This window comes from Xenopus laevis, chromosome 7S, assembly GCF_017654675.1.
Source record: "Xenopus laevis strain J_2021 chromosome 7S, Xenopus_laevis_v10.1, whole genome shotgun sequence".
NCBI lineage: Eukaryota > Metazoa > Chordata > Amphibia > Anura > Pipidae > Xenopus > Xenopus laevis.
The window spans coordinates 71,252,764-71,278,775 of NC_054384.1; the positions used below are offsets into that span (position 1 = coordinate 71,252,764).

The following is a 26,012-nucleotide window of genomic DNA, read 5'->3' on the forward strand; positions in this document are numbered from 1 at the left end:
GTGCACCAAGACTTTTGTGTGTGTATGTAGCAAGAGAAAATTGACAACTTGTAGCCTGTCAGCTAGAGCTATATAGATATTACCAAACCCATATTCCTTGATGAACTGCACATATTTGTTCAAAGCTACTTTATATTAAAATGTATTTTAATATTTTGTCTTAGATCCTGCTGAGTCTGTCCCTGTCCTGCTTGATGGGTTTCAGTCACAAGAAGCCCTTGTGGGGGATTCCGTGGAACTGCCTTGTATTGCATCAGGATATCCTAACCTAGCTAGTCGCTGGATTAAAGATGGCCGCCCAGTGCCCTCTGACAGTCGTTGGAGCAAACGAAGAACTGGTTTGAGTATGATTGATCTGAGACTCGAAGATAGTGGCACCTACATCTGTGAGATTACAAACAGCTTTGGCTCTGCAGAGGTCACTGGTGCATTGACTGTGATAGGTAAGAGATAAGAGATATGTTTACATCTGAGATGTGCATCTATCCATATATCTAACTAATAGATTTCTTTTATCTGTATGGTCTGGTGATTACACTCTGAATATTAGCATGTTCCTACTTTTGACAAAACACTGTTGCCCAGATAGGGTAATATGCTATCTGTCAAGGTGATAATCCATGTACCGGTATCCCACACTGAGCTGTCCATGGCCCTATGTCACTGCAAGGCATGTCACTGTTTTATAGGGGGGCCAGTTCTGACAAAACACTGTGCAATGAGGAAAGTGTGACATTGTGCACTGACATTTACAAAGAGCCTGGCAGGAGGTTTGCTGATAGGAAGGAGATTGGAAGATACTAGAAATCTGCTACATAGAGCCTTGACAGTGGTTAGACTAAGGGTTCATTATGTACAGATAAGACTAAGAAATGAATGTGTTATTTATAGATGTAGATATGTTCAGAAGGAATAGTTATTTAGAGAAATATGACCAGATAGAATCAAAGAAAATAAGTCTCTGTAATTATATAATCAATGACATGTGTTGTAGACAAAAGACAGTGTGCATGGAAGGTATAGTTGTGGTAATAGTTAGACTAATAATGCATTGTATAGAATAAAGAAAGTAGAAAAGCTTATTACACTGAGAATTAAAATGAGCAACTTAACAGTTCAGAAACAGGAAAAAAATAAGGAAGTGCGATAAAGAGCACTATTAGAAAATGGAGAATAGTTCATTTACTATATGGAGCTGCAGCTCCAATGGGAACAGCTGGTTAAGGAGAATGGTATATGGAAGAGGAGAGGTTTACGAGGGGCTGCTTTTGTGCAAATGATAAATTACCTACGGCAATGCTTATGTTTAGTTTGACTTGATTTAATGTGACAGTAGAGTAAAAAAGAAAATAAATTGTGAGAAAGCATAAAAAGGGAAATAAATTATTATTAATTGGAGCTAAATAGAATTTCATCATTTTTATGTGTTATGTGAAATATACTTAAGTAGGGTTTGCTCCTCTATTTACATAACTAAACGTGATTGAAATGAAGGCACAGTTAATTAAATGTACACAGAACATTCCTTTTATAGAATGTACTTCATTGGTTGCTCATGGCATATAACAGCTCATGCACAGTATAAATGATGCATTTTTCATGTACCTGTGTTATGCCCAACTAGGGGTATTATTGATGCAGAACAAAATTTCCATATTGCAGTCATTTCTTGAAAGCATGTTTGTTTTGCTCCCCTCTCTTTCAGAGCCTCTCCGTGTCACTATTTCTCCTAAGAAGCTGAAAACTGGAATTGGCAGCACCGTGATTTTATCTTGCTCTCTCAGTGGATCTCCAGGTTACACTGTGCGCTGGTACCGGAACACAGAACCCATTGAGGCAGATGAATATATATCCATCCGTGGGGCAGATAACGAAACACTAGTGATAAGCAGTGCACAGAAAAGTCACTCGGGGGCATACCAGTGCTTTGGGAGCCGCAAGAAACAAACTGCACAGGACTTTGCTATTGTAGTTCTAGAGGGTGAGTCTAGGAATTTTCCTCCATTTCCATTAATGTAATTTCTACAATTTCAATAACAATTTCCTTGTCATGTAGGTTTTTTTCTTTCCATATACATAAAATATTATGTAATTAAGGAAAGTGTTATGCTTATAGTGTCACTTGGTGATGGCCATTAATAAAAGCAATACAAAAACTTTAGCTGACTCCACTAATATGCAACACACCTATTGCACCAGTTAGTTTGAGTTGAAAAAAAAAGCAAAAACAAATATCCATCAAGTTCCCAGCATTAGGAAAAAACATATATAGGGTCAGGCAAATTGCTTGGGAATATCATTTTCTCCTATTCGTTTTGTTTTTATTATAAAAAATGTTGTTCTCTCCCTAGGGATTTCAAAGTAGCGTTTTGACATTGCAGCATGTCGGCGCCCCTTTCCCATTACTCGGCACCTTTGCACATTTCTGCATTACTCTGCACCTGCAGATGGCAGTTTTAAACGGGCTGTTCACCTTTGAATTAACTTTAAGCATGATGTAGAGATAATTAGCAATGTGCAATTTTTCATTATTTATGGTTTTTGAGTTATGTAGCTTTTTACTTATCAACACTTCAGTTTTAAACACTGGTACTGTATATACAACTGGTCCCTATATTACAGTACATATTTGCATTCAAATATGCAGATGTCTACATATCACAATAGAAATCAGAACAGGATTGTGCCCCCATATGTAATAAAAGACAATAATGGGATTATGTAATAAAATGCAGCAAAGGGGATTATGTAATAAAAGTCATTAAGGGCCATATTTATGAAACTAGTTCATGGTGAGGTCTTTTGATGGCATAAAACCAAATGATTTCCTCAAATCACTTTGTATTTGACACAATAAAATGCTTGCCACCTAAATCAGCAGGTATCTGGTCACCAGCTTAAAACATCGTTTGGGTTACTGTAACCGGACAAACTAGGGAGACATTTATAAACACTGGGCAGTAACCCATGGAATCCAATCAGATGATTGCTTTCAGTGTTCAAACTACAACTATCTGAAAAAAGATAATCCTTAATTGGTTGCTATGGATTACTGCCCAAGAGCAAATTTGCCTTATGTTTATACTATAAATGTGCATTTTATTTCGTATGGGGGCATATCTACCTTGGTAGACTCACCCATGGAAACAAATCAGATCATTATCAGTATCATTTTCAACACTGACTGGTAAATACTACCTGCTGATTAGTTCTTGTGGGTGGCTAAACCAGCAGAAAATTTAGCACTGTTTATGTATTACTTATACTGAACAATCAGCATCCAAGAGGATTAAATCACCCAGAACTGAGACAATAAAAAAATGCAGTTGGTGCTAGAAATGTGTGTCATGCCATTCCTACCAGGATTTCATGTCGATGTGATTCTCCTGGCATCCCCTGCCTTAAAGTCAGTGTGATTTGGTCATCTTTTAGCCATACTATTAGATCACATTTAAAACTAACCTGTAACAAGCGTTAGCACTGTAGTATAGTATTATGTTAGGATCATATTTAATTCCCACTATGTAAATATCAAAGATTGTTGTATTTGTTGCAGTTTTGATTATTGTTTTTTCTTATTATACATTTCCTACGTTTCATAGCCTACTGCAAAATATATTTCATTTACATTTAAGTAGGTATTAAAATATTGCAAAATGCAGCCAGAAGTGAAAGCATACTGGCTGAAAATGTTGTAACCTATAATCATATACTGTGTTGCATCAATACACTGAAGCATATACATTTTCCTTTTTTTTTCTTATAATAATACTTTGTGTTTCTTTAGGATGGATATTCATGCAATTAAAAATGTTTAGTAAAGGTCCTGCTTTGTTTGACATTTTAGTATAAATCTTTTGTAAATTGCTGGAGGTCTGCCATATTAATTAAGGTTTGGGAATAGAAAATGATACATATGAGAGTGAGAAATACAGTCTGATAAATGCAATTGGGTAAACGTATTTAACAAAGTACAATGACAGCATATCCTGATTCTTTACAGATGGTACACCTCGTATCCTTTCCTCCTTCAGTGAGAAGGTGATGAACCCAGGGGAACAATTTTCACTAATGTGTTCAGCCAAGGGAGCGCCACCACCCACCATTACTTGGACCCTGGATGATGAACCCATCCAACGGGACTCTGGACACCGCTCTAATCAGTATACCACTGCTGATGGTAGTGCAGTCAGTTACATGAATGTGAGCAGCCCACAGATCCTGGATGGGGGGGTGTACCGCTGTGCCGCTCGCAACTCTGTGGGGAGTGCAGAGTATCAAGCTCGAATAAACGTAAGAGGTGCCTGTCCTACTTCTACATATCAGAATAGGGTCTGTATGGCCTCTTTGGGCATGAAACCTGGGGATCCTCTGTCCTTTCCCTCTCTGCTTCCTGAATTTTTTTATTGATCTGTATCACCCCATCCCTATCATATTTCCATTTTCTTTTATTATTATTCATGTGAGTAAGCTTTTACTCACGCTTTCTTTCTCTCTTGGTTTTCTGTGCATGAGTATAATTTTCTCTCCTATCCTGTAGTATATTATTTTCTAATTATTCAGTCTCTCACGGTCCTCATGTCTGTCCTAATTTTAACACAATTATTGGAATTATTTCATTCTAGTCTGGACTCTAAAATCGTTTCATGCTACTTGATATGTTGTCTCACTACATATTACCTATCCTCTGTCTCTGCCATCTCCCATAGCCCTTCATCTTCTCTTTGTCTGTATTTTACTCTGTTATTACTCTATCCTCTATCCATGTCACCTCCCAGAAATAGTCCAACTTCAAATAATAGTTCAAGTTGAGATTCTACTTACATAAAAGAGAAGTAATTTTATATTTAAAGTATAAAAGTTAGGTACCCCCAAGTGATTGCATTTATTTACCTGATACTATGGGCCGGTGCTATCAGCATAAAACTGCACCATTAATCCACAACTCATGTGTCCGTATCCCTTAGTCCTCACTTTAAGGCACACCTCCTGTTGCTGTTCACTCCTCGACATGCTAGTCTCCGATTCAGCCAAATATACATACAGCCAAGTTTGTTAAGGAGTATGTCCACGCAGCAGTTCCTAAAAATCAAAAAGCTTTATTCCAGGTTACATTTAAAACCACAAACAAGAATCACACTTCCTGTACTATGACAATGTGATCACCTGACGCGTTTCATGCCTCGTTTCATCAGAGGTGATATCAGTAGTTAGTCTAGCCTTATATCTCCATCAATTAAGAACATCAATTAAAGTTAAAAAACAAATTTGCATACAAACTGGTCATATTGTTACAAGCAATACTATATTATATTTCCTAAGGCATTTTTTCATGGGCTAGGTAATATGATATATACATTGTAATTGTTATAAATATTTATTAAAAAAAACAGGATACTTCCCAATCACTGTTTAATCCTAATCTTTCAAATGAGAAGGAGGAGAGCACTCAAACGCAGAATTAACTTCTTATAATTATTTATTTCAGACTGTGAAACACGACATGTTTCGGGCCTTTAACGCCCTTTCTCAAGTGTAATATACACACAGATACACAGTGAACATTTTTTTTTTTTCAAATATTTCTTTATTGATTTTTGTTTTACACAGTGAACATTTAAAGACCCATTCTACCCCTTGATTCTACCTAGGATACTACCTAGGGTCGTTGGTAGGGGTTTTTTTTTATTGGGGGGGTTTATTTCTCCTTTAAAAATAGCAGTCCCAATTATATGATTTAAAAAACCAGTCTAGTTTGTTTCTTGATTTTTTTAGTTTGCTACTGGCCTATCTCTAATTCTTCATATTAATTACACTGACATCCAGTAACTTCAGTCACTTCCATGTTTCTATCTAGGGTGCAAGGTATTTGATACACATTTGCACAAGTACACTGCATCTCTGGGTGACACAGTGCACACAGGCACTTCCCCTGCAGTCCTGGAGAATAAGTGCCACTACAGATGATGTAAGGTGCTGTGTACTAACTTAAATAGAATATGGTTGCCTGGCTTGGGAAGCATAATTAATACACTATGTCCTAAAGGCAAATATAGTATCAAAAGGAGGAAATTGAGTTTGCTCCCCTTTATAATGCAAGCTGTTAAGATGCCCAGTGATGTAACTAGAGTGCGTCAGGCCCCCATGCAAAAAAATTCAGAGTGACCTGGCGCACTCCGATCCCCATCCTCCCAACCCTCCAAAACTTCTGCCCAACTTCTGCCTACCCATGCTGACTTGCGCTCCCCTTCTGCAGGTAAGAGAGTGGAGGGGGGGCCCTCTGCCCGTGCGGGGTCTGCTTCCTATATATTTACGCCACTTACATCATCCATAAAATATGTCTAAGAAGATTGGTTTATCCAGGTCATGATATGCAGTATCTAGTACCTTTTACGAAAGTCTCCAGATGTACTGGTATGGATATTATGAGATACACATATAAAATACACTGTTAGCAATAAGCTAACTTACCCAGCTCCATAGATATCTACTATTCTACAAGCGCTAGTTCCTTTAAAATCAGCCATGTGACCCTACATCTTCAGAGCTGCTCTCTTTTATTTGACCGCATCAAAATAACACCAAGAACCTCAAAATACCAAAAAGAACACCACATAACCTTTTAAAATACATAGATATATTTATACCTTAATGATATCCAGATCTATAATTTGACAGAAAATGACACAACACTATGGGGCAAATTCACTAACCTAACCTGCTTCGTTCACAGCACAACACTTTGGCAGGAGTAGATTCACCAGGACAACGCTAATTCATTAAAATCCGAAGTTGCGTCCAGGGTGCCGAACACTGGGAAAGTTTCAATAGCGTTACTGCGCCATGCGAAGTTGCGCTAGCATTTCCTAATTTGCATACAGAAAGTTAAGGCTCAATGGACGTATATGTTGCAGCAAATACATTACATTACACAAGCCCGGGAAACCTTGATAAAAATAAAGTAGTTATATTGCCCTACACATGTGCCCAGTGTATAGTTTATGTGCCATAAATTAGGAAATGTAGGGGGAAGCCGGTTACCCCCAAAAAAATGTATGCTCTTTTTCAGCTAATCACCCTGAAAAAGGAAAAGACGCTAGCGTTTTTTGGGACTTAGAAAAATTTTCATCTATTTTTTTTAGGAACTCCTATCTAATCTACAGTATTGCACTTCACCTGGTCTGAGCTGGTGAAGGCAAGTCTGGCGCAAGAGGTAACGTTCAGTTAAATCCGCATATTGAATTTGCGTAGTTACGTCCATTCGCCAGAGTGCAAATTCGCCAGGCGTTAGAGAGCGAAGTACCTCTAGAGTCTATCTCCTTCACCAGTGAAGTTAAGCCAGAGACCGTTCGGTGAAGTACTGAAATGACTTCACGCTGGCAAATTTTTGCCCGCATTAGTCACTTTGCCCTTTAGTAAATTTGCCCCTATATATGTGCCGACAGTAGCCCTACAAGCTTGTGTAGTACTGAATTTGCTGTGTCTTGACTTGTTGTTTTATTTCTGGTTGGCTTAATTTAACTGGAATTATCAGCAGAGATTGGGTTAAAGATTGCCTTTAAGAGTCCTGTAGGTTGCTGTGTGTTTTCCCTTTGCTTTGCTGCAGCAACACATGCTGTTTCCACCTGGCCAAATCTTACTTTTCTATGCCTCACTGGCCACGGGGAGATTGAAGTTCATTAATTATATGCTTTTTGGTCACAACTCTCTGATTGGTAAAGGGTTAAATAACAAACATAATACGTTTTAACTGAAAACATCTTCTTCTCACTGTGTAATGTGGAAGGGTGATAGAGGGTGAGCATATGCATTAGCAATGAACAAATGTAATCCATGCAAGAAGAATACCGTTTGTTTGAACAAACTTGTCTTTTGTTTCAGCCCTGCACAAAGCATCTATCTCTTTCTATCAGTGCAGCAGGTAACATCGCTGCTAAAGAAATCAATTCAGAGCTGTACAAGAACACTGCTATCTGTTATAAAGAGATTTAATAGCTTCTGCATGTGTCCATGTTATGCTTTTTCCTTGGTACTCTGATGTGTTTAATATATTTTATTAGCGAGTTACATTAATAAGCATGTGTTCCTCCTGTGCTGAATACCTAGGGGACAGCTAGTTAAGAATGCTGCTTTCAAGGGGTACCGTCAATTCTATAAACATCCACAAAACTTTAGTGGATGGATAATAAATTCTGTTTCCCTGATGTAGGTATGGGACCTATTATCCAGAATGCTCATGACCTTGTGCTTTCCAGATAAGAAGTATTTTTGCCATTTGGATAACCACATCTTTTTTGCCACCAACATGGATTAATGTTGTAATATTGCAGTTGTAATACTGTTTTAGTATTACAGAGAAAATAGAAACCATTTTTATTAGTATATATAAATATATATATAATGTATAAATATAAATTGCAAGGGATGCCAGCACTCACGAAAAAAGCAGTATAAATGCCTGGGTGCACGATCAGCAAATACTTCGTACAAAACAAAAGAGAGGATCAGCACTCACAGGTCTTAAAAGTATCAAAAAATAATTTATTATAGAGTTGGCACTTTTCCTCTTTTTCTGGAGTGACAGCAGGGAGCTGATGCTATTAGAGGGTGACAAGGGATAAATTTGGCAAAGGTCAAATTCAGGGGCCATATTGGCAGAGTTTTGTCCAGGTTGAAAAACTTTGAAACTGTAACAGCCAATTTTAATAACCAGACAGCTTGCGACCCTATATAAAAGTCAAAATCCAATAATATTTTCCAATAAAAACAAGGAAACCTGTATATATAAAACAGATCTATTAAGCATCCACTACAGTTTAAGTGCATGTTTGTTCAGTGTCTGTTCCCTTTTTCAGAATAAGGCTGCTGATACTTTCAGGTGGAATTGTCAAACTGTAAATATGAAAGGGCCACTTGGGTTCCATGTTGCTTTTTACAAGCATATTTTTTTCAAAGGGTGCTTTCATGAAGTGAAAAAAAGTATAGATTCAGACAGAAGCAGACCCAGTTATTACAGCTACAGGATCCGTTATCCGGAAACCCATTATCCGGAAAGCTCCGAATTATGGAATGCCATCTTGCATAGACTCCATTACTCTGTAATAATAAAACTGCAGCTTGTACTTTATCCCAACTAAGATATAATTAATCCTTATTGAAAGCAAAACCAGCCTATTGGGTTTATTTAATGTTTACATGATTTTCTAGTAGACTTAACGTATGAAGATCCAAATTATGGAAAGATCCGTTTCCAGAAAACTCCAAATCCCAAACATTCTGGATAACAGGTCCCATACCTGTATCATTGTGCTGTAGGTGCAGCCCATTGGTTCCAGCAAGCTACATGCTTTTAAAGTCTAAACGCCAACCAACTATAAATGAAGCACAATGGCATCAAATATATTCTGTATACCTTGGTAAAGTAACCCCAAATAACAATCATTTTTCATGCATAATGCCTTGCTTTCACTTGTGAATGAGGCACAACAAGGTAAGCCTTGAGCCATTTTATAAATGGGTAATGGACAGGCTGCAGCCAGCACAGGGGACAACTCAAGTCTTGGCATTACCTTGTGCTTTGGTGCTGCTGCTAGTTAAAAGGCCCCTATTTTATTTCTCCAACATAGCCTGCAAAATGTGACAACTTTCCATGTGATAAATGAGGTCCATATTTGCACTTGCATTGGCAATTGAGACCTTTTATCTTTAATAAAATGGGCTAATCCATTTGATTGCCACTGTTTACACATTGCTAAAGTAACTATTCAAACTGTCTTTAGTACTTAAACCCAATCCTACTCATGTTGCATTCTGCATATGACCAGTCTTTTGTTAGAGACAGCAGTGGAGCCTTGGATTCCCACCATAATAGCGAGGTATTCCGTGTTTATTAGAGAATAGGTTTGCTACAGGTGCATGTTTCCTCATCCACGTAGTCCCACAATTTTCCCTGGGATGGCTGGATTTTGTCATGTACATTGACACATCATAAAAGACAGATTAACTTGCATATCCTTAAAAGGTGCCGGACCAAAGCCTGCTAAACCTACTTTTTATGTGTGTTTGTGATTACCTGTAATTTAATCTGCATATTCAAGCTCTCTTAATAAATTGAATAAACATTATTTTATAGTTCTAGGTCATCTTGTACCAAGCCAAGCAGTGAGGTGCCACCAACAGACATGAAGTTTAAAATTAAATCCAGCAATCTGTCAGGTGTCACAAATGTTAATTCATTTTCCTAACATATTGAAATATAATCATTTGGTTCTTTACAAGACCCATGACACAGACTGTGTCATGTTAATCACCTCTTGTACTCACTGTTCACAATATCTAAAATGCGGTCTATATTTTTCAATTGCTTAACATTTTTAATTTTCATTCATTCTAACCTATTTCATCCATAGCCCTTCCTTCCCTTGTCAGTTCCTTTCCGTTCAGGGCTTTCTTTCTCTCTGTCCCATGTTTTTTCCTCTCTCCAAATAACTGTTTCATATATCTCTGTTTGCCCTTAAAGGGCAAGGGGAGATTTATTTCCTGTACTCAGACCACTGAAGGTCTAATTACCCTCTTCTATATAGTGCTCCACCAATTTGTGTCCACCTAATGTACATTCACTGTTCCCCTATGATAGGACCTCCGAGTATCCGACCCATGAAGAATCTGACAGCAGTGGCAGGAAGAGACAGCTTTATTCACTGTCGTGTCATCGGTTATCCCTATTACTTCATCAGTTGGTACAAGGACTCTCTCTTGTTGCCCGATAACCACAGGCAGGTGGTGTTTGAGAATGGGACTCTGATGTTGAGCGATGTTCAGAAAGGGATGGATGAAGGAGAATATCTATGCAGTGTTCTCATACAGCCTCAGCTCTCAATCAGCCAAAGTGTCCACGTTACTGTCAAAGGTCAGAGAATATGAAAAAGTAAATGGACAAAGTACAAAGAGATACAGATGATTGTAATGTGAAATCACTTTAGGTTATGAGATGTAGGGGTTGATATATTAACATAGGTTCTAATCTGTTAGACACATCATCCAAATACTAATTCTTTCTAAAATTTTGATTAGATATTCAATAGACAGAGCAAATCTAATTGCTGAATGGTTGCTATTGGTAACTGCACTGGTGAAACTTTGCCTCTGTTAGTAAATGAAGTGAAAGTTTTCACATTATGGGGTATATTTATCAAAGAGTGAAGTTAATAGTGAAGTTCCGCCACTAGAGTGAAATTCCGCCACTCTCCATTCATTTCTATGGGATTTTTATAGGCGTATTTATCACCTTTCACTTTCACCCATTGATAAATACACCTTTCAAAATCCCATAGAAATGAATTGAGAGCTGCGGAATTTCACTCTAGTGGCAGAACTTCTCTCTTTGATAAATTTACCCTGAAGTGAACGTTTTAACACATTGTTTAGTGCCAGGAGACACTGCTAAATCTAAGAAAAATGATCATATAATGTATGTGGGCCTACTATTGGATTCTGAGATTTTGCTTTAAACATAATCCTGGTAGAGGATAAAACAGACATGACCCACAACCCAAATATGTACTGTAACACTTTAACTTGGTAATGCAATAAAAGTAGCGTAATAAGTAACCCTTAGCAACCATTTAGATGTTTGCTAACAAGTATATTCTATCTGCCGATTGGATGTTAAGGGTTACTAGACAAGTAGCAACCTTAAGACCATTTATTACATTACCCTAAACATCATCCTATTATAAAGATACATTCTGGGCATATTAATTAATGTATTAAAAACCTATGGGATGGGACCTAAAGGAACAGTTACACCAAAAAAATTAAGTCTTAAGTGCTGCACTGGTAAAACAAATATAAACACACACACACTACTAAAAACATTTAAACATTATGTAAACTCAACAGGATTGTTTTGCCATGGATATGGTTTAGTGCAGCTTAGTTACTATCAAGCACAAGGTACTGTTTTATTATTAAAAAAAAAACATAATGATTTTAATATAATGGAGTTTATGGGCCTTTCCCTGACTTCTGATAAAGGGCTTCCAGATAACTGATCCTATACCGGTATAGGATACATTGGGCCAGATTTAATTCAATAAGGAAAAGGTTCATCATATAAAAACTCATGGCCAAGATTCAATCTGAGATGCGAAGTTTTTTCGATTATCAAATGGTTGAATATTCAAACTATTTTACTTCTTTACTTCGAGTCGAAGTTGTAGTATACTATTCAATGGTCGAAGTATTCGAATTTTGAGTTTTTTAACTTCGAAAATTCCCTCGAATTCACTTTGACCCTGATAAATCTGCCCCCAAATGCATTTCCGTAAATTCAGAGCTATCTGTACTGCACAATAGAGTATAAGGGGGTTATTTACTAAAGTCCCATTTTTTTCTGGTTTGGGTTTTAAAAGAGAAAACACCATTTTTTGTGTAAAAACAAACTTGAATTTTTGAAGATTTATTATACCCAGAGGCTGCTAAAAATCTGAATAAAAAAAGTATCCAAGTCCATCTCAAACCTGCCGAGGTCAAGTAGAAAGTGAAGAGTTTTTGGGAGTGAAATCTGAAAAAAATGTACAATTCTGTTTTTCTTCCACTATTTTATGGAGTCTTTACCCACACCTGATTTTTTCAAATTAATTTATTGATAAACAAGATCAAAATGTGGAAGGGAGTTTGCTCGAAGTGGTTTAATAAAATAATGAGAGATTTTCGGATTTTAGTAAGTAACCCCCTTAATTTTCTGGTGGCACAAATGGGAACACCGGGCACCACTCTTTCACTTTACAAATAATTATTCTGTATTCCTTTTCTATGATTATTTTATAATGCACATACATTATTAGTGTCAGTAGATTTTAACTGTATAAAATAGTTTTCAGTCTCCAGTCTGTGTCTTGCATCTTAATTTGTTTCAATTATTGTCCCACAACCTAAAACATCTCTCACACCCACAAATGCAATAGATACCACCTAGTTCAGCACAGCCCCCCCCCCCAATGTTATTGTTTCTCCCTTAACCCTGATCTGTTTCCTTGACAAGCCCCTGCGCAGGGACCTGCTGTGTAAACACACTGCATTAATGCCCTGCCCTTTGCTCTGTTCCCCTGCTTGCTGTTTTCTGGAGTGTTTGTTGGCTTTTAAAAAATAATGTGTCCGTTGTGGTGTCCCAGCTCTGCCAGAGACTTAAAAGCTTCTCCAATGCATCAATTATTCAGGAGCACCCGGGGAGAGATCCGTACTAATGAATAGAGCTGCGCATGAGAGCAAAGCTGAGATTGTGCTTGGATCACTCCATCTACTCATGTACTCATGTGTGTTTTATGTACACATGTATTTCAGTACTCATTTACAACTGAATTCTTGTACAAATGCACATATGTAAAGTACCTGTGAGTTCACGAGAAAATGTCCTCTGTTTGTTCACTGGCATGGTCCTTTACATCCTTCTAATTTAGTATTACTGCATGCCTATGTTCGCAGCCATAATTGCAAAGACTAAACAGATTTTACTTGGGTGTTTATTATACACTGCCTGACACTTTTTCCCATGTAGAGCAAAATATACATAATTTGTTTGTTTCATCTGTAAATGTACGTGAATCATGCAAAGTGTACATACTGTTTATGTGTTCCTTTGTACACATTAGTATATACTAGTGTATACGCATATTCTGTAGAACTGCACATATATTCACATATCCTTAAAGGGATACTGTCATGGGAAAAAAACTTTTTTCCAAAATGAATCAGTTAATAGTGCTGCTCCAGCAGAATTCTGCACTGAAATCCGTTTCTCAAAAGAGAAAACAGATTTTTTTATATTCAATTTTGAAATCTGAGATGGGGCTAGACATATTGTCAATTTCCCAGCTGCCCCAAGTCATGTGACTTGTGCTCTGATAAACTTCAATCACTCTTTACTGCTGTACTGCAAGTTGGAGTGATATCACCCCCTCCCTTTTCTCCCCCAACAGCCAAACAAAAGAACAATGGGAAGGTAACCAGATAGCAGCTCCCTAACACAAGATAACAGCTGCCTGGTAGATCTAAGAACAACACTCAATAGTAAAAACCCATGTCCTACTGAGACACATTCAGTTACATTGAGAAGGAAAAACAGCAGCCTGCCAGAAAGCATTTCTCTCCTAAAGTGCAGGCACAAGTCACATGACATGGGGCAGCTGGGAAATTGACAAAATGTCTAGCCCCATGTCAGATTTCAAAATTGAATATAAAAAAATCAGTTTGCTCTTTTGAGAAATGGATTTCAGTGCAGAATTCTGCTGGAGCAGCACTATTAAATGATGCGTTTTGAAAAAAATATGTTTTCCGATGACAGGATCCCTTTAACAGCAAAATAGTTTTATTGCCTCCCACACATTGCACAAGATGAATTGGTTTGGAACATATAGGGACCTATTTACCAAGCATCGAATTTTTCTGGTCGGGCAAAAAATCAAAATTTTTAGAGGGGAATTTTTTTTTTCAGATTTATTATGCTCTTTAGCTGCTAAAAATCAGAATCCAAAAATATTCCAGCTAAAACCTGTCGAAATCATTGTACTGTAGTAGTAGTAGTAGTCATTGGCAGATGCTCCTTTAACAATTGGAACATAGTTTTTACCTACACGTTTCTCAATAGTTTCAGGCTCTGGTTTAAAAGGCAGAGTTGAGATTTAGTAAATAACCCACCAATGTAAAGACTTTGTCAGGACTTCACCAACATTTAAATCAATCCCATGTGCAATGCCACTCTTCTATGGCAGATGAGGCAATACCACATTTTAAAAAAGTTCAAACCATCTGTTTTTCTTTTCTTCTGTAAATGCCCTGGGTTTAAGACTATCTGTTCATACATGAGATGTTTGATTTTCAGACCGATATCTAACGTAAAGGGCCTAAATACAGGCAGGTAAGATGCCATCTTGGTCTATTGGGACTGAATTGCCATCTTCAAATTTGCAGGTCTGGCTCCTGGATTTACCATTCTGTAGAACACGCATTCATAATAACACACATTTAAAAGTAGTTTACTGGTCTGATTTATAACGGTGCAGACAGAAAAACATTCTGATGTACTTCTACAGTGTGTATTTCTTTGTAAGAGTTGTCTATGTCTTCCCTAGTGCCCCCACTGATCCAGCCTTTTGAGTTCCCCCCTGCTTCCATCGGACAACTCCTTTACATTCCTTGTGTGGTATCCTCGGGGGATATGCCAATCCGTATTACCTGGCGCAAAGATGGACAGGTCATTGTTTCCGGATCTGGAATTACTATTGAAACCAAGGAATTTATGAGCTCCCTGCAGATATCCAGCGTGTCACTCAAGCACAATGGAAATTACACCTGTATAGCAAGTAATGATGCAGCCACTGTGAGCCGGGAGAGGCAGCTTATTGTAAGAGGTAAGTATGATTGGGCAGAACTGTTTGGGACAAAAATTAAGATTTTAAAGGGGTTGTTCATCTTTGAGATAATGTTTAGTATGATGTAGAGAGTGATATTCTGATGCAATTTGATATTGGTTTTTATTTTTTATTATTTGTGTTTTTTGAGTTACTGCTATTTCTTCAGCAGCTCTTTTTTGCATCTTAAACGTTCTAGTAGCTAGAGTCCAAATTACCCTAGCAACCATGCTTCGATTTGAATAAGAGACTGAAATATGAACAGGAGAGGCCTGAACAGAAAGATGAGTAGTAAAAAGTCACAATGAAGTCCCCCATACTTGGGCCGATAAAAGCTGTCGACAGACTGTGTCGCAGCTTATTGGCCCATGTGTGTGGCCATCCGACGGACGTCTCTGATCGATATCTGGACGAAAGTCGGCCAGATGTCGACCGGGCAGGGTAAAAAATCCTCTTGGATCACAGCTACATCTGTTCGTTGATGCAGCCCCGCGATCTGACAGCCTGTATTGCCTCCATTCTGATCCCATCATTGGGCCCTAAGGCCCACGATCGGTACAGCCCGATATCGGCCACCTTAATCTGCGCACATCGGGGAGACTTCCGCTCGTTTGGCGACATCGCTATCTTATGGCCACCTTAACAATACATTTGTAGCCTTACAGAGCATTTGCTTTAGAAGGGGTCAGCAATACCCATTTGAAAGCTGCAAAGAGTCAGAAGAAGAAGGCAAATAACTATAAATATATAAAAAAAAATAAGTAATGAAAACCAATTGAAAAGTTGCTTAGAATTGGTCATTCTATAATATGCTAAAAGTTACTTTAAAGGTGAACCACCCCTTTAAGACGGAGACATCTGCATAGCCGCTGAAGTTAGAAAACCAAATACCCTTCATATCCTTCCAAAGTTTGTATTGTACTAGAGGAGGGATCCCCAACCTTTTGAACCCATGAGCAACATTCAGAAGTAAAAGGAGTTGGGGAGCAACACTAGCATTTTGGGGTGCCAAATAAGAGCTGTGATTGGCCATTTATTAGCCCCTATGTGGATTGTCAACCTACATTGAGACTCTGTTTGGCAGTAAACCTGGTTTTTATACAACCAAAACTTGTCTCCAAAGCCTGGAATTCAAAATTAAGCACCTGTTTTGAGGCCATTAGGAGCAACATCCAAGGGGTTGGAGAGCAACATGTTGCGCAAGAGCTACTGGTTGGGGATCACTGTACTAGAGAATGCATCTTTGTACCTCTGTACAGTCCCTCCCCTAATAACACCACTGTGCCATTGACATGCCACATACCCCCATGCTAGCTAGCTTAAAGAAGAACTAAAGTTACACATAATGTTTGGGCTTCTGTACCCGCCCAAGTCAACCATAGCCCTTTAGCAGGGAAGATCTGTGTCTCCAAAGATGCCCCATTAGCTCCCCATCTTCTTTTCTGCTGATTCACTGCACATGCTCTGTGCTGCTGTCACTTACTGAGCTTAGGGATCCACTCACAATATACAGTACACATAGAATAGAAATGTCACAATCTGATTAGTAATTGATGCAGATAATTACTACATGGCAGCACAGAAACCAGTGCAACTATCATTTTATATTACAGACCAACCTAATTTTCTACTTGGTAATTTGTGATGACCCCTAAGCTTAGCTTTTCAACAGCTGCTCAGAGCCCACTAAGCATGTAAATGTCACAGACACTTTCCAAGATGGTGACCCCCTGTGAAAAGTTTGAAGTCGTGGATCATTGCTGCTATTGACAAGCTGAAACTTTAGGCTGGGGCAATAAGGTCATTATATAAAATATGGCATTTTTAGCCAGTCATTTTTAGGGTTTAGTTCTCATTTAAGTGGATTATAACACAATAAAAGTGTGATAGGCAGTGGCATAACTATAAACCATTCAGTCCCATAGCAAAATCATATTTGGAACCCTCCAAATACCTTACAAATAAGACAAATTTCTTAATATTCAATTCTTATATATTAAAACTGCTTATGTGTTGGTGCCCCTCGCAGGCCCCTCAACTGTTGCAGCTTCTGCTTCCTAAATAGTTATACCCCTGGCTATGTAAGATGATTAAGAAGACCTGATAACTGACACAGTAACACCTTAATAAGGGTTCACGGGAGAATCGTTTTGATTTTGAGACTGTTAGCACCTTTTAAATGTAATACCATTATATGCTGTCAATGTTGTTTTGTTAATTCATTAGCTTCTGTTATGGTCAGGTTTATTAAGCAGTATGTTCATCATTGCTGTAATTGAATCAATTTATTCAAGGCTTATGTCATAAACCCATTAATATAGAATAAACCATAACCCATTACTATAGAAAACACTGTGAAACTTACATACATGCTGATAGCCACCAAACAACTCCAGATTGTTAAAACTCCTTAAAGGAACAGTAACACCAAAAAACTTAAAGGGATAATGTCATGGGGAAAAACATTTTTTTCAAAATGAAAAAGTTAATAGTGCTGCTCCAGCAGAATTCTGCACTGAAATCCATTTCTCAAAAGAACAAACAGATTTTTTTATATTCAATTTTGACATCTGACATGGGGCTAGACATATTGTCAATTTCCCAGCTGCCCCAAGTCATGTGACTTGTGCTCTGATAAACTTCAATCACTCTTTACTGCTGTACTGCAAGTTGGAGTGATATCACCCCCTCCCTTTTCTCCCCCAACAGCCAAACAAAAGAACAATGGGAAGGTAACCAGATAGCAGCTCCCTAACACAAGATAACAGCTGCCTGGTAGATCTAAGAACAACACTCAATAGTAAAAACCCATGTCCTACTGAGACACATTCAGTTACATTGAAAAGGAAAAACAGCAGCCTGCCAGAAAGCATTTCTCTCCTAAAGTGCAGGCACAAGTCACATGACATGGGGCAGCTGGGAAATTGACAAAATGTCTAGCCCCATGTCAGATTTCAAAATTGAATATAAAAAAATCTGTTTGCTCTTTTGAGAAATGGATTTCAGTGCAGAATTCTGCTGGAGCAGCACTATTTACTGATTAATTTTGAAAAAAATTTTTTTTCCCATGACAGTATCCCTTTAAAGTCTTTTAAAGTATTTAAAATGTAATGTATTGTTCTGCTGCACTGGTAAAACTGGTGCGTTTGTTCCAGAAACTCTACTATAGTTTATATAATTAAGCTGCTGTGTAGCCATGAGGGCAGCCATTCAAGGCTGAAAAATGAGAAAAGGCACAGGATACACAGCAGATAACAGATAAGTTGTATAGTAGACAATGAGATTCTTCTGCTATCTACTGTGTATCCTGTGCTTGAATGGCTGTCCTCATGGCTACACAGCAGCTTGTTTATATAAACTATAGTAGAGTTTCTGTAACAAACACACCTGTTTTACCAGTGGAGGGCAACACTACATTATATTGTCATTCCTTTAAAACGCTTTCATTTTTTGGTGTTACTGTTCCTTTACGTGACCCTTGGTCTGGCACCTCTTCTGACCTGACAAGAATGGCCAACTCTGACAGGAGTTACTACCTTAAACCTTTTAAGAGCACAGAAGTCTCCTTCCTTCAACAAGGCAATATAACATAAGGATGATTCTGCAACTATTGGGTATTGTTAATTGTTTCCTTGCTGTTATATGTATCACCGACAGCACCAATCACATATTATTGAGACACGGGCTCTGTCCCAGACAATCAGCAACATTTCAGACCACCATTGGTCTTTTATCAAGCCACTTGACTTGATAGTCGCTTGATAAAAGACCAATGGCGGTCTGAAACGTTGCCGATTGTCTGGAACAGAGCCCGTGTCTCAAAAAAGGCATTTTAAAGAAAAGAAATTTGTGATTGGTGCTGTCAATGATACATAATTCGGTGAACAAATTGGAGGTGGAAACTGTTGGAAACCAGATTGAAGCAAATTAGAAGGGATAGGTGCTGACTTAATACCGTGTTGAACCCCTTTCTGTCATAGTAAAATTAAATACTGCTTCCTCAGTTGTTGTGCTACATTAAAAAGGCTGTTGGTACTTATATATATAAATTATATATATAAATTATATAAAAATATTATTGCTCTGTATTTGTATTTAATGTTTGACTATGTGCCGGAGGTGGGCCATGTGGGGTCAGTATGTACCAATTTTTAATGTGAATATTAATAAATAACTTTATTTTTACTACAAATAAGCCTAGGGACATATATCTTTTGATATATTTGTTTTTTGTATTTAATGTTTCCATACCTTCTTTGTACTGATGGAGTTTTCCCAAAATGAGGAAGAATTATAAAAGTGTTGCAGTTGCATCGTTAAAATGCTTTTACATTACAGTACCACTGTCACTTCAAACTAATTACATAATACTAATAGAGAACTGATTTGTTTTATTGAGAGACTCAATCTCTCATCACGATTTTTTGAAACCAGAATAAATGACGATTTCTGTAGGCTTGACTGTTGGGATCTACTGGTCATCAAACTAAGTTCTTGCAGATCATTATTTTTGTGTTTGTGCTTCATTGGATTAAAGGGTTAGAGCAGAAGGGTAAAAGTATGGAGTAGCATTTTGACTGAAGGGGACTGAGGGAGGGGAAGAAGGGCAACAGCTATTTAGTGTCACTTATTTTCTGGTTCTAGTCTATGTTGCAGGCAGCAATTACATTTGTCAGACGTAGATGAAAGTAACAGGGAGAACAATAGTCTCAATGGTGATTTGTAGGCTTGTGACCTAGTGGTGTCAGAAGCCCTGGCTTTAAATGTTTTTCTGCTCAGAAAAGGGAAGATTGATTTTATCTATATATCATGCAGCGATAGCTTATACATCTTATTTAACAGAACTGCATGCCTCAGTGATGTAAAACCCATGGAAGCCATTCCATAAATTACTGACTTTTTCATTGCACCCCTTTGAAACTTGTAGATGTGATTCTCTTTTAGGGAATATTCAAAACTGTTAGAACGACTGTTAATCTCATTAGTTAATATGTAAATATTGTTAAATCATTTTTTTCTTTAGATTGTACCGATGTATGTACTATATGGGGACAAAGTGAATGTCTGTTTTTGTATGAAGTATAATGCATATAATACTGCAATCCACATAGTTGGCAACTATTGAATAGCTGACTTGTGTTCAAGGATACTGACAGGGAATTTTCATTGTTTGATATGAAAGAGAATTAAAAGCCCAGTTTACTGAGAGTAGGTATATTCCACTGGCTTTGTCCCTGAAGAACAACCCAAAACATGAAATAAACCATGGAGCACTTTTAGAGGTAAGCAGCACATGTGCTTCACACAATAACAGTGGGAATTCCACGGTCCAGTAGGCAAACTGAATGGATGCAGAGAGGTCAAAAGGTTTCTGAAGCACCTAATTAAATTCACTTTTTAGATGGCAACATACTGTAGAACAGTGATCCCCAACCAGTAGCTCGTGAGCAACATGTTGCTCTCCAACCCCTTGGATGTTGCTCCCAGTGGCTTCAAAGCAGGGGCTTATTTTTGAATTCCAGGCTTGGAGACAAGTTTTAGTTGCATAAAAAACAGATGTACTGCCAAACAGAGCCTCAATGTAGGTTACCAGTCCACATAGGGGCTACCAAATGGCCAATCACAGCACTTATTTGGCAGCCCAAAAACATTTTTCATGCTTGTGTTGCTCCCCAACTCCTTTTACTTCTGAATGTTGCTCATGGGTTCAAAAGGTTGGGGATCCCTGCTGTAGAAGAACAATGTGCAATGGGTTAATCAACCCTGTGGATTAATGTGCTGTGTTAATGTAATCATGAATATGTAATGAACTTGTGATTCAGGACTGCGTGTAGATGTAATCATGAATATATAATGAGTTAAGACACGTAGTGATAAATATTCATTGTAGTGCACTGCCTTGAAATAAATATCACAGGATGGATCAGAGGGAAGGTCTGCCAAGTGCAGAGCTGTAAGTTACCTGCTTGTGCTTTACATAGAAAGAAAAACAGTGGGCGCTGCAGAATTCTGTGTGACGCATTTATAAAATTCACAGTTCTGGGACTGTTTAGTTGTGGAATGGAAACATTCAGGAAGTATTTGTGCATAGTATGAATTGGGCCTAGTACAGTAAAATAGCTTTGCTAGCTTATGATGAGGTATCTTTTGTATAGGATAGGAGAAAAACCTAGGGAATGTTTCCCATTTAAATCCCTGTCTTTCCTAATCATGTCACCGGTGATGTTTGGTCATACCCCCTGAGCCACTAGGCCATTGTCTTTGTTTGCGCCTGCACAGGGGGCGGGGCGTGTTGTTGCTAGTCAGGTTGCCTGGGGAGCCCGGCGAGCATTGTGATTGTGACCAGACCAGAGTTGATCCAAGTAAATTACCCCATTCAGCTAAAACATTATCAGAGGCTTTGGGCACTAGAGAAGTATTAAGCACTTCCGATGCACTGCAGCCAGATATCATGGTTATTCTCCAGCCCCACCAATAATAGCTCATAAAGATTTTACCCAGCACCTGTATAAATGGATTGGACTGCTTCTCCACCAGCATCTCTAGAGTAATGTGCCCTGTAACTCCAAGCATATTGCTTTTCTTACAGCATTCCTTCTAATTCATCAAGCTGCTTCTTGCCCAGGAATCTTAGGTAACAAATCACATAGCTTCATCTCCTGCACTTCCTGTGAGGGATCCCAGAGTTTCTTCCTGTGAAGGATTTAATAGCTCAGTAATACACCATGTTGTACTATATCATTTCTATATCCAGTACTTTCTATATTTTAACCTGCATCCCATGTAGTGGATCACACAGCTTTATACTCCATGAGGGATTCTGTAATATTGTACGCGAAGAGACACGTGCACACCCAGACCCTTCTCTTAAGATTTCCACCTGGTGCACGGACCAATAGTAGCTCATAAAGAAGGGGGAACGCCCCGAAACGTTGTGACGACAAATAAACACGTAAGGGGCTTGTCCCCTGCTAGAAATTGCCCTGAATGCCGGTACCTGTCTTTTTGTTCCAGTGATTCTGTAATATCTACAGAATATGTACTGCATAGTATCATATGAGTATACAACATATGATGCTTTAGTGAAATTAATAAATGGCTGGATCTAATTAGCGAAGTTTTGCCAAATTAAGTTATAAAGTAGTTCACCTTAAAATGAACTTTTAATTCCATGTAGACACTGACTTTTAATCTGGCACATCATGGGCCTGACACTGTACGTTGAATAAGATGGTGTTATGTGGTGAAGCTGAGTATCACACATGATTTTGTGAGTGAGGCATTTTTACTTGATGTTAGAAGTATGAAGGATAATTTCATGAGGTTTATGCTACATATGTTATAAAGGTTATTGTGAGTGTAGTACAGTTATAAGTCCTTGTGATTGAGGCTCACAGCTGTGAAGAGTGCGGTACTTGAGACCCTGCAAATAACTGCAATAAGTCTTGTTCCAAGATAACTAGGGCTAGTGGCTATTTTAGCATAAATATTCCTACTCTCACTTAAAGGAACAGTAACACCAAAAAATGAAAGTGTTTTAATGTAATGCAAATATAATGTAGTGTTGCCCTGCACTGGTAAAACTGGTCTGTTTGCTTCAGAAACACTACTATAGTTCATAAAAACAAGCTGCTGTGTAGCAATGGCGGAAATTGAAAAACGGCTATATGGCACAGGTTAACTAATGGATAACAGATAACACCATTAGACAGACAGAGCTTATCTGCTATCTGCTGTGTAATCTGAGCCTTTTCTCCTTTGAATGGCTGCCCCCATTGCCACACAGCAGTTTATTTATGTAAACAATAGTAGTGTTTCTTAAGCAAACACATCAGTTTTACCAGTGCAGGGCAACACTGCATTATATTTTTATTACTTTAAAACACTTATTTTTTGACATTACTGTTCCTTTAAGTAAAGGTACCATGTTAGTTATAGGGTAAAAAGTATATAAAACATAACAAAATAATGTAAACATGATGAGCTTTTCCGTAATATAAGCTTTACAAAAAGAACTTACATTTTTAAAGTTTTCTGTGATTATCACCTTAATTAGCCAATAAAAGCATCACTACTTTTATTTGTTTGAAAGCTTTGCCCAATACTTTGTTAATAATAAGGCATAGCATTATGTAGAATAATGTGAGTCAGGCAATGTGACCACAGTGGGTATATGAGCTCAAGCAGAAAATTAGAAACAACAAAATAACACCCCAAAACATAAAAAGATAAAATAAATGCAGTAAATTCTAGTGCATGTAATGCTACCACCTCATCTCTCCAAGTTCATATGTAGCAGCAAATGAACAATATATTCTTAGGCAACAATTAGATGAAAAACATTCCTGGGTTGTCTGATTTAATTCTGTGCAATATCTTATTCTGTACTGTAGCATTATATTCATGAGGAATTATTCTTAGGCTTAAAAGTTCTGCCGTGTGAACATCTCTTTAAGCATGCAATACTAATGCTCTGCAGTAATAGTAATGTTCTCTTTCCCTCTGTTACAGTGCCTCCCAGATTTGTGGTTCAACCAAACAATCAGGATGGAATCTACGGCAAAGCTGGAGTACTGAATTGCTCAGTGGATGGATATCCTCCTCCAAAGGTTGTGTGGAAGCACGCTAAGGGTGAGTGCAACACTGAATTATGTTGCTGTAGCTTTCTCACACTCCATATATGCCCCTGCTTTCTTGTAACAGCGAGCCAAATACACTGGCAGGTTCCATAAAGTGTATAGTATGTAGCTATAATATGTAAATGCAGCTGCATTACCAGCCAAGTCGATGTATTCATGCCTGCACACACCAAACATCAGTTTCTATTGAAGGAAGTGTGTTTTTGCTCTTTTTATATATGTATCACTTTTGAGACACATACAGTATATAAATCAATGGAGATCTTTATAAATCAGTGCAACAAGCAAGGTAATAAAATGTAGCTTTATTATCCATTCAGATGCTTTTTTATTTACTGCACTAGCAAACCTTGAGGAGTTTAGGGTTGCATCAACAGAAGAGACCTAGTGTCTCCTTTAATAAATATTAATAGTAGCAATATAGGTAAATACCACATCCTATCTTTTCTTATGCAATGTGACCACAGTAGCACGGTAGGGTTACAGAGGAGGACAGCCATTTTGCTTTCTTATGTAACATGCAGCTAGACAGTGAGCAAAGCAGAAAAATTCAGTTTTCTGAAATGTTTAGTATTTGTACATATTAATTCTTTATACTCTTCTACAGGAAGTGGGAACCCCCAGCAATACCACCCTGTCCCTCTAACTGGCCGCATCCAGATTCTTTCTAACAGCTCCCTCCTTATCCGTCATGTCCTAGAGGAAGACATTGGTTATTACCTTTGCCAGGCAAGCAACGGAGTGGGTACTGACATCAGCAAGTCTATGTTCCTGACCGTGAAGAGTAAGTAGAACAGTCAGCATATGAAATTAAACATAACCTTGCAAGAGTGCTTAGGTACTGTATAAAAAGTGCAGATTGAATATCAGATAGTATGTGACTTCCTGGCTTTGACCAGCCGTTATACCACTGTGATGTTTTACACAAACTTTTTATACAGTACCTTTAAGAGTTACAAGCTGAATATAGCATCTGCAGGTCATTCCATGGAAGCTGGGCTGCACGGTATATGCTTGTAATGTAGCTCATTAAAAAACAAGCTGTATCTTCATATTGTGGTGCAGTGAAAAAAAAGTTGAGCTACTAAAACTCTATTGAGTATGGCTGCATGAGATGCAAGAAAGCCCTGGGAGCATTGAAGGGTCACACCACGGGTGCTATGCCTGCCCCTTTTGCAAATTATTCTTTTAAGGTCAGTCTGAAACCGCAGTAAGAACAAGTGGAATCATGTTGTTTTCAGAGTGTTCCCTTTGGCAACTGTCCTCCCTGGTAATTTGACCACAAAGTCTTAAGGCAAGAAAAAACATTGCACCCACTGCATCTACTACAATGAATGAGCTTGATAGCGCTACCCAATTCTGTGATATGCAAAATAGAAGTACACATATACCTTGTTTAAAGCTGTGAGCTCCTTTTTCCCATATTCATATCAACCTTCTTAATAGTTACATAGTTACATAGTCACAGAGGCGCCTGGCGTGTTTATACAAAGACACTGTTGTTTTTGCTCCTATTCCACATTGCCTGATGAAGCAGGAAATGCCTGCGAAACGCGTTGCAATACTGTTTTGTGAATAAACTATTACTGAAAATTACCACTTTCGTTGGTGTTGGCTTGGAGGAGGTAAGTCCACTACTACCTCCTCTGAATTACCCATTGGGTTTTTAAGTGTTTTTAGCTAATTTTATCCTTTTGGCGCCTCTGTTTTGTTTTACTACTATAGTTACATAGTTACATAGTTAAATTGGGTTGAAAAAAGACAAAGTCCATCAAGTTCAACCCCTCCAAATGAAAACCCAGCATCCATATACACACCCCTCCCTACTTTTAATTAAATTCTATATACCCATATCTATACTAAATATAGAGCTTAGTATCAGAATAGCCTTTGATATTATGTCTGTCCAAAAAATCATCCAAGCCATTCTTAAAGGCATTAACTGAATCAGCCATCACAACAT

At 38.0% G+C, this 26,012-nt stretch overlaps 1 protein-coding gene across 3 annotated transcripts in view; it reads left to right on the plus strand.

Annotated features, from left to right (window-relative positions):
- The window catches only part of LOC108697593 (Down syndrome cell adhesion molecule-like protein 1 homolog), a 149,677-nt gene that overhangs the window by 100,788 nt on the left and 22,877 nt on the right, over positions 1–26,012 (plus strand). For 2 of the 3 annotated variants that reach the window (XM_018227768.2, XM_018227769.2), the window contains exons 5-11: positions 165–443; positions 1,706–1,981; positions 4,004–4,300; positions 10,637–10,909; positions 15,132–15,410; positions 23,922–24,041; positions 24,657–24,833. In XM_018227768.2, coding sequence (XP_018083257.1) covers positions 165–443; positions 1,706–1,981; positions 4,004–4,300; positions 10,637–10,909; positions 15,132–15,410; positions 23,922–24,041; positions 24,657–24,833 — 1,701 coding nt within the window. Of the gene's footprint in view, positions 1–164; positions 444–1,705; positions 1,982–4,003; positions 4,301–10,636; positions 10,910–15,131; positions 15,411–23,921; positions 24,042–24,656; positions 24,834–26,012 lie in introns of those variants that run through there. The other variant, XM_041571373.1, reaches the window with a different exon arrangement.